At 38.1% G+C, this 13645-nt stretch overlaps 1 protein-coding gene across 2 annotated transcripts; it reads right to left on the bottom strand.

Moving 5' to 3' along the window:
* Positions 1–453: 453 nt before the first annotated feature.
* On the bottom strand, positions 454–11981 carry ppl (periplakin). Of its 2 annotated transcripts, none has more exons than XM_073832950.1 (20): positions 11832–11981; positions 11558–11678; positions 11357–11476; positions 11223–11264; positions 10944–11105; positions 10630–10737; positions 9045–9140; positions 8833–8955; positions 8598–8744; positions 8127–8278; positions 7952–8055; positions 7092–7249; positions 5740–5918; positions 5513–5651; positions 5211–5404; positions 4712–4862; positions 4537–4620; positions 4329–4445; positions 3608–3700; positions 454–3518 (listed from the first exon to the last, which is right to left on the bottom strand). In XM_073832950.1, exons 1-20 carry the CDS (start codon positions 11843–11845, stop codon positions 849–851), a joined length of 4974 nt encoding a protein of 1657 aa, XP_073689051.1. In that variant the 5' UTR covers positions 11846–11981; the 3' UTR covers positions 454–848. The 2 variants fall into 2 exon arrangements, with proteins under 2 accessions (XP_073689051.1, XP_073689052.1); XM_073832951.1 differs by having other exon boundaries at positions 454–3515.
* Positions 11982–13645: the final 1664 nt, after the last annotated feature.

Raw genomic sequence — 13645 nt, 5'->3', positions numbered from 1 at the left:
ATTCAGGTCAGTACTAAATAAAAAAAATAACATGCATTTTGTATGATCCCTCTTATTTTGGTAAAATAATTAACATTTTGCAGATTCTGCAAGGTGTATGCAAACATTTGACCTCAATTGTATGTATGAAAACGCAATTTCTAATGCTACTAAACGCAATACATCATTTAAGTTGTGACGAAAATGACACTGACCACATCAGGATTTGATAAAGCTCATGTGAAGTACTTTTTATTCTTAGTAAAATTTAAATTGAATGATTTAAAAACTGAGGCCATTGTAAGCAATCAAAATATTTTCAGTCTTTTATTTGTGTGTGTGTGTGTATTGTTTGGGAGCCATTTAAACCATAGAGAAGAGACACCTAAAGGTTTTGTTAACTAAAAAGTGACTGCAAAGACAGTTTAAACTTTTATTACTTCATGATAAAGATGAAGGGAAAGAACACAGTACTCAAATTCATCCACATTTAATTTTTTTAATCTCAAATCAAACATGAAACAGAATAATCTGACACAAGTAACAAGTGCATAAAGAGAGACAGATAGGGCCGTAACTTTATCATTAAGGCACACATTTTATATGCATATATTAGATCAGATTACTGTAAAACTGAACTAGATTTCAGTAAAACATCCTCAAAGTGTCTCGTCTGCCAATCTTCAGTGAAGATTCATAGGTACAGTGATAGAAACTTTAACCCAAATTCAGCACCATAACCAAAGGAACACCATCTTGCATTGTTATAAGAATGCATTTAAAAATAAATACATACTGTATTGAGAAAGGGAATATAAAAAGAGATTTCAACAGCAATTTGGGAACACAGAATATGTTGTTTTTCTGATTTATATGACTCTGCCTGACAGCATGACACCGAACTCCTGGATGCTTATTTCTTTGTTCTGATATTGTTGCAGCTGACGGTTTGTGATGTTTCCAGCCCTCAGAGCATCTTCAATGGAGAACTTCTTGCCCGACTTTCTGTCATGAAGAACGGAGGACTCGCCACTGGGACCCTTGACTGTGATCTCCTCCCAGTCGCACTCCTGACTCTGAAGGTTGACGAACATCTTCCAGTCGATTAGGCCGAGCTTGTAAGCCTCCTCGGGCTTCATCTCCTTTCCAGTGTCTGGATCGATGACAACAATAGAGCGGCGGAGGTGGCTTTCTCGCTGCTCCCTCTTCACTCTCATTGCAGACAGACTCTTCTGTAGCTTTTCAATTTCTTCGTCCTTCTCCATTCTGATGCGCTTAAGGTCAGAGAGTTCTCTTTGCAAGGAATCCATGCGAATTTCCAGGTTCCTGCTGTTCTCCACCGGAGAAGACTGAGTGATGTGTCTGGTTTCTTTTGACGTGATCTCGATCTCGGAATGAATCTTCCTTAGTTCGTTCTGCAGGCGCTGGTTCTCCTGCTGTAACCTGTTGCTTTCATCGCGAATGTAGTCGAGCTCTTTGGATGATTTTGTATTGGTGAACTCCATCTCTGAAAGCTTCGAATTTAGGTTGATAATCTCTTGGTCCAGCTCACGACGTCGCTTTTCCTCTTCTTCGAGGCTTTTCTTTAGCCTGATAATGTCCATCTCTGCTTCTGGGTCTCGCTCGACTTGAACTTTTTCGGTTCGCACAACCTTTTCACGCACTTCGGTTCTCTCGAGAATTTCCTGCTGTTGCAACAATGCATTAAACTCCTTCTCCAAGAGCATACGCTTGTGCCTCTCCTCTTCAACCTGAAGGCGTAGGATAGAGTGCTCTTTTTCTTGCTGAGGGTCCTGCTGGAGCACGACCTTCTGCTTGACTGTGACCTTTTCTCTGTTTTCCTTGTCCCTGATCTCTAGTTCATTAAGCCGCACTCTCAGCCTCTGAATTTCAAGCTCAGCTTCTCTGCGGGCTCTGCGTTCACGTTCTAGCTCCTCAAGCTGAATGTCCAAATCGGCCTTTTGATGCTGCAATCTCATCAGCTCTTCTTTCAAGAGCTCTCTCTGTCTCTGCTCATTGTTGATATTTTGAGTGAAAGTGTCACACTCAGACCTCAAGAGTGGATCCTGCTCCATCTTCACTACTTCTTGCTGGACAAACTTCTCCCTCACTTGTGACAAGTCCATCTTCTTAATGCGAATCCTTTCTTCATTGGAGGCCCTTTCGTTTTCCAGGTCCAAACGCTTCCTCTGTTCCTCAGCAAGTTTTCGCTTGAGACTCTCAATCTCCTCCTTGGTTTTGGGATCTTCTCTGTATTGCATGACCTCATTTACAACCTCCTTGGTCTGAATCTGAGGCTTGGTGTCTTTCCATCTTTGAATCTCATCTTTGAGTTGGAGGATCTCCATCTCGAACTTCTCTGTTTGATGGGATTTGTCCACAATTTCATTCCTGAGTTTCTCCAGCTCTCTTTCGGTCTCTGGGTCAGTCTTGTATTTGATGACCTCTTTGATGATCTCCTTGTATTCAATTTGTGGGCCTCTGTTTCTAAGCATGTTCAGTTCGTCCTGGAAGGTCTTCAGCTGAAGCTCTGAATCTCTGCATCTTCTCTGCTGCTCCACCAGTTCAAGTCGAAGATTCGCCACCTCCGCTTCTGCCTTCGGATCAGGTCGGACAATCTCGCGCACTTTCTCCTGAACGATGACCTTGGACTTCTCTTCCTCCAGGCTGGTAATCTTGCGGTGAATGTCTGTTTTCTCTCTCAGCAAAGAGCTGCGCTTGGTTTTTTCATCTTCGTATTGTCTTCTCAGGTTCTCCACCTCTCTCTCCAAGCCAATATCTTTCTCAACTTTCAGGACTTCTTTGATGGAGATCTTTTCCTCAGCCATTGCCTTTTCTTTTTCAAGACGCCTTAGCCTCTCCTGCAGGAATCGAAGCTCGTCTTCGAGTTCTTTTCGGCCGTCGATCTCTTTTTGTTTCCTGTCAAGCAATAGTCTGTACTCACTCTCCAGTTGAGGGTCATTTTGAACCTTAATGACTTCCTCCTCCCTGATGATTTCCTGCTCCCTGCTTTTTTCCTCTGCAAGAACAGTCACTTGCTTTTGAATCAGAGTGATTTCATTCTCCCTGACCATCTTCAGCCTCTTGACCTCCTCTAGCTCTTCTCTCAGCCTCCTGAGCTCTTCCTCCTGTCCCCGGTCCCTCTCAATGCGGAGTACCTCTTTGACAGTATACTGCTGAGCTCCTTCTTTCATTTCGGTCTCAATCCCACGCAGCTTTACACGGAGGGTGTCCAATTCGCTCTCTAAGACACGGGTGGTCCTGCTTTCTTCTAAGAGCTTCTGCTGAACCCGGTGATATTCTTCATCAAGTTGAGGGTCATGCACCTTCTTGATGAGCTCTTTCTTGACGATTGTATCCTGCGGTTTCTGGCCCTCCAGTAAATAGATGTCACTCTGGACAGTCTGAATTTCTCTTTCCAGTTGGTCTCTGCGCTGAATTTCTTCCTGAAGCTGTTTTCTGATTCTCCAGGGCTCTTCTCCTGGGGCTGATGATCTCACCTGCTGGACATTTTGCTGGATCATTGTAACTTCTGGCTGCTGAAAAGAATTGCAAAAATGTTGAATGTGTTTTTAGAGCAATGCTATGGATATTTTTATGCATGTTAATGCATGTTCATGTGTTGTACCTGGTTAAGAAGGCTTTGAGCAAACTCTAGGTTCTGCAGTCTCTGCTTGTTCACAGCATTTACTTCAGTGAATTTGGAGTCGATCGCAGATTCCTTTAAAACAAATTGCATCATATTTAATTAGAGATGCACTATACAAATGAGTGCAACAGCTCTCACAGAAGTTATAGCCCAGATGCATAGTGCGGTAGGAAAAAAAAAAAGAAATTTACAATATATAATTTAGGTAAGCAACATTGCACAACGTTTCCCCGAATATCAATACAATTGGAATGTGACATTGATTTTAAACAACAGTAGTTCAATAAACAAGAGGTTAAAATTAGTTGATTTACATTTTAGACACAATAATAACATCTGTTTTGTTACATATACATCAACTTCTTTTTAGTTATTTGTTATTTCTACCTTTTTCCAGTCACAGAGCACTTTATTTTAAGATTTTTTTAAGTGGGAGAACATCTGTAACTTAGTCCACATTGGGGAAACTGTAATGTTTAATGATTTCTTATTATGTTACTAATTAGTTTTTCCATTGAAAGTATAGATTTTTGTTTGTATACAGAAAGAAAATCAGAATCTGCAAAAATCAGTACTGGCAGGTCACACTTACAAAAAATAAAATAAATAAATTCGGAATCGGCTAACAAAAAATTGCAATCTGTGCATCTCTGCATTAAAACGTTCTAATTGATCCAGGAAACAGTTCCAAAATATTTACCTCTCTCTTCACTTTCATGGCAGGAGATTCAAGTCTGCTTCTTTTGTATGTCTGAGGAACCAAGCCGTCTTCAAGGTCAAGGATGGATTTAAACCGCTCGGATTCATTTTCATAGTCCTGAAAGCCACGACACAAAGGAGTTCACAAGGCTTTGCATAAACATGATAGTAGGACAATCTCTGTAAGTAATACACTGTAATTTTCGTACCTTGACTGCTTGCTGGTAAAGTTGGGCATTTCTAGACACGTTGTTCAGGTCTGATTCCTTTCTCGTGATGTCAGAGAGCAGATTCTGTACATTTCAAACATAGTTTTGGTAAATAAATGTAATTTGTAATATAATAATGCAATTATTGTAATGACAGAACTGGGTCAAGTCCTACTCTTTGATTTCTCAGTTTTTCGTCAATCTGTCTGATGTCATCAGTTTCACGTGGCTCATAGTTCGGAATTCGAGAAAGCCAGCTATTGAGGTTGTCATAGTCATTGTGGTAGTTGGCATAGGCAGTTTTGGCTCTTTGCAGACATTGTGATCTATAAAAATTTAAACATTTGAAATAATTAAAGATGCTGATACTTTCTCATTAAATACACTTTTAGGACCCATGCTATGTAGCACTTTACAATAAGGATCAGCTTACTAACATTACGTGTATTATTGTAATAAATGCTGTTCTTGACAGATAATGCATTAACTAATATTAACAAATTCAACCTTAAACATTAAATGAATCCATAAATATTAATAGTAAAGCCAGTCCTATTATGTTAAGGTGTAACAGAAATAATCACAGCACACAGTAAACTAAAGACTAATCTGTGGAATTAAATTCATTAAATTCAAGTATCTTTCCATTTAAAATAGCTTTAGCATGATCTCACCTTGCATCAACCTGTCTGTTCAGGTTGTCAAAGCGCTTGGTGAGTTTCTGAACATCAGCCTCCTGCCTCTCGATATCAGGGCAATGTTCTTGCACTTTGGTGGCCATGTTGCTGCAGCTGGCCTTTGCATCTCTCAGGTTCTGCTCAGCCTCTGTGATAGTAGACCTTTTGCTCCTCAGCTCAGATGTAAAGTCCTGAAGACAGAAATACATAAGACATGAGTGCATAGTGAATCTTTGAAAAAATAAATAAATAAATAAATAAATAAATAAATAAATAGCTTTGTGGATTACTAAATTTACCGCTAGCTCACGCTGGGTCTTATCCATTGAGGCGGGGTCAGATGGAGCGACCTCCTCTCGTGCCAGTTTGTTTTCATAGGTGGACAGAAGAGCCTTGCCATTCTGCAGAGAATTCTCCAGGCGATAGGAGTTCTGCAGTCTACAACAGTGCAATTTTTAGATTCACAATTCAAGCTCCCAGAGTATGACATTCTTAACTTCCATTGTAAAACAAGAAGTATACTTACTTGTCATCAGCACAATTCAACAGCAAATCAACCTTATTGTATTTTTTGTTAGCCTCATCCACCTTGGAGTAGAGCTGTGGTGCACTTGCACATTTGGGAGAGGATCTGAGGAAAGTCTCAGCCTCCTGTACTTTTGCAGACTTTTCTGGCTCTATCTTGCGAACAACAGAAGCAATGTCCTGTGAAGAAAACACTGGATTAAGGCATAAAGTCAAAACATCATTTGCCACCGAAATACAGGATTAGAAGAAATGCTTTTGTGTTTGAAGAGAAAGTTCATCCAAAAATTAAAATTCTTTAATTAATTACTCATCCTCATGTCGCTCCAAACCTATATATAAAAAAAAAAAACATTGTTCATATTCAGAACATTTTTTTTTTTTATGAAGTTCGAGAGCTTTCTGACCCTGCTTAGACAGCAACGTAACTGACACATTTTAGGCCCAGAAAGGTCCTGAGATAGTCCTGAGAACGTGCGCTGAAGATCGACATGGAAAAGAATAAATAGCTGAATAAAGTCATTATTTTTGTTTTCTTTGTGCACAAAATTATTCTCGTAGCTTCATAAAATTACAGTTGAACCAATGATAGCACATGCACTATTCTGTCGATGTTCTTGGTACCGTTCTGGACCTTGAGCGTGGTAGGACCCTTGTAGTCTATGTAGGGTCAAAAAGCTCTCAGATTTCATCAAAAATATCTTAATTTGTGTCCCAAAGATGATGTTACGTCTCCCTAATTTTGGCATCTAGGGTTTTGGGAGGTAACATCATAAATTAAATAGTTAAGAACAATCAAGCTAAGTACTTTTCTCTGCTTTGGAAGTGTAGGTGTGTGTGATTAAAAAGCAGACAGAGACATCGGATTCAGAATTTTACGTTTAGTGAGATTCTCTGTTATTCACTTTTAGATAGTTCTCGATAAGAATAATGTTAATAATATAAACAATAAACCCAGGATACCTTCAAAACCCAACAATAATCTAAGACAAAGGTCTTACGGGTTTGCAACGACATGAGGGTGAGTAATTCATTTTTGGATAGACTATCCCTTTAATGATTTTCATTTACTTTCATTTAAATCTACCATTTTGTTGATCGACACAATACAGTTGATGTTTAGTTTCCTACTTTTCACCTTTAATTAGGTCTGAACATGCTAAGACTTTCTTATGATTCCTTAAGATTCAACCTTACGTTTTAATACTTTTGAAACAGGGCGTTACAAAAAAAAACAATTGAGAACTACAGTACTAATGTGACATTTTTAAATGAACCCACTATAAAATGAATTTATTCAGAGATTGAACACTTTGATGAATGATGTCCATTACAAAATACAAAACTTTGTACCTTTATGTCCTGTAGCCTGTCAGCGCTGTCTTGCACAGGACGAGTCTGCTCCAGTGGGGGGCGCACACGAGAGTAAATGGCCTTTTCCTGCTTGTCCAGATCACTGACCACTTTATCCAGTCCTGCCATCAGCTGACGGCACTGCTGCTCTTGTTTATCTGAGGTTTGAGAAGTGAATGAGTTAAATGAGTATTTTACTCTCTTTAGGAGAGTAATCCAAGTATATTACACTAGAGATTTTTAATGTTTTTAACTGCTCACATTTGATTTGAGACTGCATTTATTTGAACCAAAGTACAGCAAAAACAGTACAATTTTTTAAATATTTTTACTATTTAAAATAACTGTTTTCTATTTGAATACATTATAAAATGTAATTTATTCCTGTGATTTCAAAGCAGAATTTTAGCATCATTAGTCCAGTCACATGCTCCTTCAGGAATCATTCTAATATGCTGATTTGCTGCTCAAAAACTTTATTATTATTAATATTATGTTGAAAACAGATGAGTAGAATGTTTTAGGTTTATTTGATAAATAGAAAAGTTCAGAAGAACAGCATTTATCTCAAATAGAAATCTTTTGTAACATTGTACATTTCTTTATCATCACTTTATCATGTGACACTGAAGACTGGAGTAATGATACTGAAAAATTAGCTTTGATCACAGGAATAAATTACATTTTAAAATATATTCAAATAGAAAGCAGTTATTTTAAATAGTAAAAATATTTCACAATATTACTGCTTTTGCTGTATTTTGGATCAAATAAATGCAGGCTTGGTGAGCAGAAGGGAATCTTTAAAAAAAACATTACCATTACCTGATTTTTGTGTATAACATAAAAGAAAGACAAACCTTGACCTCCTGTACTCTCCTTCTTCAGCTCAGCCAGTCGTGCCTGTAGTCCAGATTTGCTGCTGGCCACTTTCTGTTTGATGCCTTTTTGCTGGTTTATTAGACTGCAAAGATGTTTTCATATTAGACAGATTTGCAAGTGTATACATTACAAATTAGATCAAGGAATACCCACTTATCAGCAACGCCCACAGCCTCAGGGTCGGTTGGTGGGATTGTGAAGCACACTCCTGGAACACTCATGGTGCGGCCATTGCCGTCCTTCACGTCCCATTTGGACCCATTGTTCCTGAGCAGGGTGTAGCGCTCCCCTCGCAAAATTGAGCCCTGTGTCATACAAAATAAGCAAAGTGAGCTCTGTCTCAAGTTGATATTGCAGCTCAAAAAGCACAAGTTCTAGAAATAAATGTGAAATCCGTACAAAATCCCCTGCACACGTCTCTAGAGGTTTATACGAGATGAATCGTTTGGGAGAAGGCCGTCTTAAGGATTTAAATACATTAGATGGGGGAATCCAAAATGCGAGTGGAGGCAGAGTGTAACGTTTTTCCGTGCTTACTCATGATAATAGCTTATGTTTCACTGACTGGTATTAGTGGAGCTCTAAGCCGCATGCATAGAGTGAGTGAGAGCTCAAACCCTGTACCTCATTAGTCTCGTATTCACACAGAGCCTCGATAGGGAGCAGTTTCTGAGGAGTCTCCCTGCGGTACTTCAGAGGGAGCACCTGCAGGCTGCGCTTCTGAAGAGCTTTCAGTCGCTCGTCGTAATGGTCCATGGCCTTTGACTGATCCTGTCAATACAGACACAGATTGTGTGAAGACACCTTTTAATTCAGTAAAAATGTAGAAATGGGTGCCAAACCAGAACAATGTATTTACATCCAGGTCAGCAATCAGGCCCTCCATCTGGTACATGTCTTTAAACTCAGGGTTGTACTTCTGGTTGATCTCGGTTTCCAGGCGCTTCAACAAGTCGCCGGTGTCTCTTGCGTCCTTGTGGAACTAGAAAAATAAAAAGAATGCAACTGAGCAAGACTGACGAGAAACATAAGCAAATATAGAATAGGAAATGATGTAAAATGCAAACTGACTTTGTGATAATCATCCATGTTCTTGAGGTGGTTCTCTTCACAGATGAGCAGGTTGAGGTATTCCTTCCAATCCGCATGTACTGCATCCATGTGTGCCTAAAAACACAATGACACTGTGATTTTAAATGTGCATAATTTTATAATTTATATAGAAAATGGCATTTTGAGAATTCATTGATTGACCCATCACTGATTATTTTTTTATTTATGTGCATTTGAGTCCTATTATTTTAAGTTTATTTACAGTGTATTTTTACATAATGTGAGCTAGCCAGATAGTGTTTTGTCTTTCTACTTTATTATTATGCTGGTTTTTTTTCTAAAATGCTGCAAAACTACCCCAAACACCCCAATTAACAAACCCTAACTAATTACATACAATAAGACAGTACAAGAAAACACCCAGCAATAAAGTAACATAATAATATATTAAAACGGAAATGCATTTAAAAATAAATAATAAAATAAAATTGCCAGTACATTATACAAAAGGGACACCATACCTAAATGTTTACAATAAGCCTATATTTGAGAATCTAACTAAACACCTCTTTAATCCAAAATATCAATTTTGGTGGTTATTTTAGAGTATGAAGCAGATTATGCTTCAGATAGATGATATATACACTACCAGTCTCTTCTGCTCACCAAGCCCCCATTTACTTGATACAAAGTACAGCAAAAACAGTAAAAGTTTGAATTTTTTTTTTTACTATTTAAAATAGCTGTTTTCTATTTGAATAGATTTTGAAATGTAATTTATTCCTGTGATTTCAAAGCTGAATTTTGAGCATTGTTACTCCGGTCAGATGATCCTTCAGAAATTATTCTAATATGCTGATTTGCTGCTCAAAAACATTTATTATGGTAAAAACAGCTGAGTTTTTTTTCAGGTTTCTTTGATAAATAAAAAATTCAGAAGAACAGCATTTACCTGAAATAGAAATCTTTTGTAACATTATAAAAGTCTTTATCATCACTTTTGACAGTTTAAAGCATCCTTGCTAAATAAAAGTATTCATTTCTATAATTTTTTTCCCAAAATGGAAAAAATGGTATAGTGTATAATGTTACAAAAGCATTTTAATTTCAGATAAATGGATCTTTCTATTCATCAAAGAATCCTAAAAACAATTACTCAACTGTTTGATTGATCATAATAATAATAAAAAATGTATCTTGAACAGCAAATCAGCATATTTAGATTTCTGAAGGATCATGCGACACTGAAGACTGGAGTTAAAATTTAGCTTTGATCACAGGAATAAATCACATTTTAAAATATATTCAAATAGAACGTTTTTAGTTTTTTTTTAATATTTCATAATATTACTGCTATTGCTGTATTTTAGATCAAACAAATGCAGGCTTGGTAAGAAGAGACTTCTTCAAAAAATATTTGAAATCGTACGGTTCAAAAACTTTTGACTGGTCGTGCACATCATATGCTACATTTTTTGGTGTTTTCAGTACTACTGCATACTATATCCCATAACGAAACAGTGTCAGTGTATTTTCACCAGTTTTTAAATGTAAAATTGCCCCAAAAAATCCAATCTTTTAAGCAAGTGGCTTGTAATATTACCCCAATGACATTTTTCCCTGGATGGTTCTGCTCCATAAGTTCCTCTCCATCTTCATTCAGCTGGGTGATGCCTTTCTCCTTAGACTCCAGACACTTGCTTATGAAGTTCTGAAAAAGTACAAAGCAGCATGTTAAAACATATTGATGTTGCATTTCAGTACTATAATCGTATAATTTGTAGGCGGTTTGAATGATGAAAGATGAAAATCTAACACCACAATACAAGCTATAATCTGCAGTCTTAGTACCATCTAGAATTACGGCTCATTTATGTATTACCTATCATTAAAGAGCTGTTCATTTCTAAGCCTTACCTCGTACTGCCTCTTTCGGGCAGGGTAGTCCAGGTTGTTGTCGCTCCAGTCATATGCGATTCGCTCCTCAGCTTGCTGTTCCATCCAGTAGAGCTCGTTGGTGCAGCGCTGCATGTAGTCCCTCAGACTGAGCAGGTTCTTCTGACGTGCAGCAGAGCTCGCCTGAAACAAACAATGTAAAATTCACAGTGTTTTGAGACATGAGACTTGAACAGCTAAGTATTACATCTTTAGTTCATATCTAGGTTGAAAATTGAAAGCAGGAAAATTAAGTCTCACCAATAGTTTGCTGTACTTCGCCTGCTGGCCATCCAAACCATCCTGTTATGCAAGTAAGCAGATGAGTCACAGATGTCATTCGCATGACTAGTCAACTATTGTTCTTTTATTTCAAACAGTCAGTTAAAACGTACCCGGCCTCCAGTGACATACGGAGCCAGTGCCTCGACTTCACTGTGGAAGATATTGTGCTCCTCCACTTCATTCTCAACGGTGAGCAGATCTTGTCCGTATCCTTTGTTGTTCACATTTGACTGCATCAGAACACATCGGACATGAATCATTTGCATTTGTAACCATACAGTATAGAAAGAGAAATATGTTTAGATACACACCAGTTTCTCATCAATTATTTTTCCCCAGTTGACAGTGGGAACCTGCTCGGATCGTGTGATGTGGTAAATGCGGTCATGATCCTCGCGGAGCTTCATCACACGCACTCGCAGCTGTTTCATACTTTTGAGGAGAACAAAATGAGTCATCCACAATCCCAGCAAAATTCACAGCAAAAACATTTAATTCTACTTTCATGGCATGAAGTATGAAATGCTATTGGACATTTCAGCTGAAAGGTGGCTAAACCGACAGAGTTAGGATTTTTGAACTCACTCCTTCTCAATCATCTCAGCTTGAGGGTGCTGCAAGCGAGAGGCTTGGGCTGCATCTTCATCCAGACTATTCAGCAGCTCCAGGGAGTTCAGGATCCTTTTGTTGGTGTCCTCTTGGTACAAGGGCTGCTTGCCCTCATTGATCTTCTTGATATCCTAGAAACATCAAAGAGCAACGCATTTAATTATAGTTATGTATCAGTAGTTAAATAGATGGTTCACTAACAAATGGTTTCACACCTGTGTGACTTTCTTTTTATTTAATAATATATTAGAAATATTTAGTTTCTTTGTCCATACAGACAAAGTCAATGGGTCCAGTTGAATTTCATTGTAGAAACAATACAATTTAAATATTCTCCAAAAGAACTTGTTATATCCTCCACAGAAGAAATAAAAAAGGTCATACAGGTTCAGAATTACATAAAGGGTGAGTAAATATTACTTTTGAATTATGAATATAAATAGTTTTTTTATTTGTCACTGTAATGTTCCTTTACACTGCCATTCACCACGATTGGAAACTATTGAAATAGTTTTTATTAGTGACGCTCCGATTGATCGGCAACCGATCATGATCGGCTGATATTGCCTTAAAATAGCTTGATCGGCGAGCCCCAAAAGTACCGAGTAAAAAAGCCGATCACTTGAGGTAAATTACTCGTGCAACTTTTTCACACGGAGCTTACCAGTGGCAACATGAGTACTAAATTCCTTATTCGTTTTGTAAGGGTAGTCTTGTTATTGGGCATGTGACTAAGTTGTGCGTGTACAGAGCGCTGACTAGTTTTGCCGGAGACGTTCAAGTTTACTTTCGGTTTCATTCTCTGCTATCTTCAGTGAGTGGTAAATGTACATGCTTGAATGTAAATGAATGTATCTCTCTATACCCGTCACATTGCAATAATGTTACCGCTGTATGTCTGATTGTTGTCATCAGTTCATGTTGTAGTTCAGTGCATATAGAATGAGGAGAAACGGTGCCGTGTAATTCACGTGCGTATGTTTAGCGCCATTTTATCGCATCGTAATTCTAATGAACGCATATAGATGTTACTGAGGTGAATGTTTGTTTCCTATATACAGACGGATTCTGATATATCATATTTAATTCAGCCTAAACCACATTTTACTACCTTTATCCTAATGACTGTGCAATGCTGGATAATATAATCCTTACATCATCTTAAAAAGCAGCTACAAATAACAAGCAAAGAACATTTAAATTATCAAAGAACTTCATCACTAACTAGTGTAGCCTAGTCTAGTGCGAGCTACACTTAAAAAAACACTCTCGTTATAATCAGTTTATCTATCTACACTGTATGATGAATAAATCTCTTCCCCATGCGGCGCGTTAAGGCGACGTGGCCACTCTATGCGTGTGTTTATACCACGGCAAGTTTCTGAAGCATCCTAGAACAGACTCTCTGCGCTGCATCGCTAAAGTTTGGCGCCTTTTTGACGAATAATAATAATAATCGCTTTGCTATCGTCAAAGGCATCGGCAACTGGCATATCTCTAACTATCGATTGATACACGATACTATCGTCTATAACCCTGACTTGATGGTTCTTCAAGATCTTGACTGTAGCCTATTTCTACAGTTTTTTTTTTTCAATATAGTTAATTTAGAGTTAGTTTCATTTCTACAAATGGTGCAAACTCTGCTAGATTATAGATAAAAGATTCCTATTCCCCTGCCATTCTGTGATCGGCAGTGATCGGCGATCGGCAGATCATGATCTTGGTGATCGGTAATCGGTGATCGGCCCCAAAAATGCTGATCGGAGCATCTCTAGTTTTCATTATTT

The sequence above is a fragment of the Garra rufa genome, unplaced genomic scaffold (genome assembly GCF_049309525.1).
Source record: "Garra rufa unplaced genomic scaffold, GarRuf1.0 hap1_unplaced_387, whole genome shotgun sequence".
In the NCBI taxonomy this organism is placed as follows: Eukaryota; Metazoa; Chordata; class Actinopteri; order Cypriniformes; family Cyprinidae; genus Garra; species Garra rufa.
This window is presented reverse-complemented; position numbering and strand designations above follow the sequence as displayed.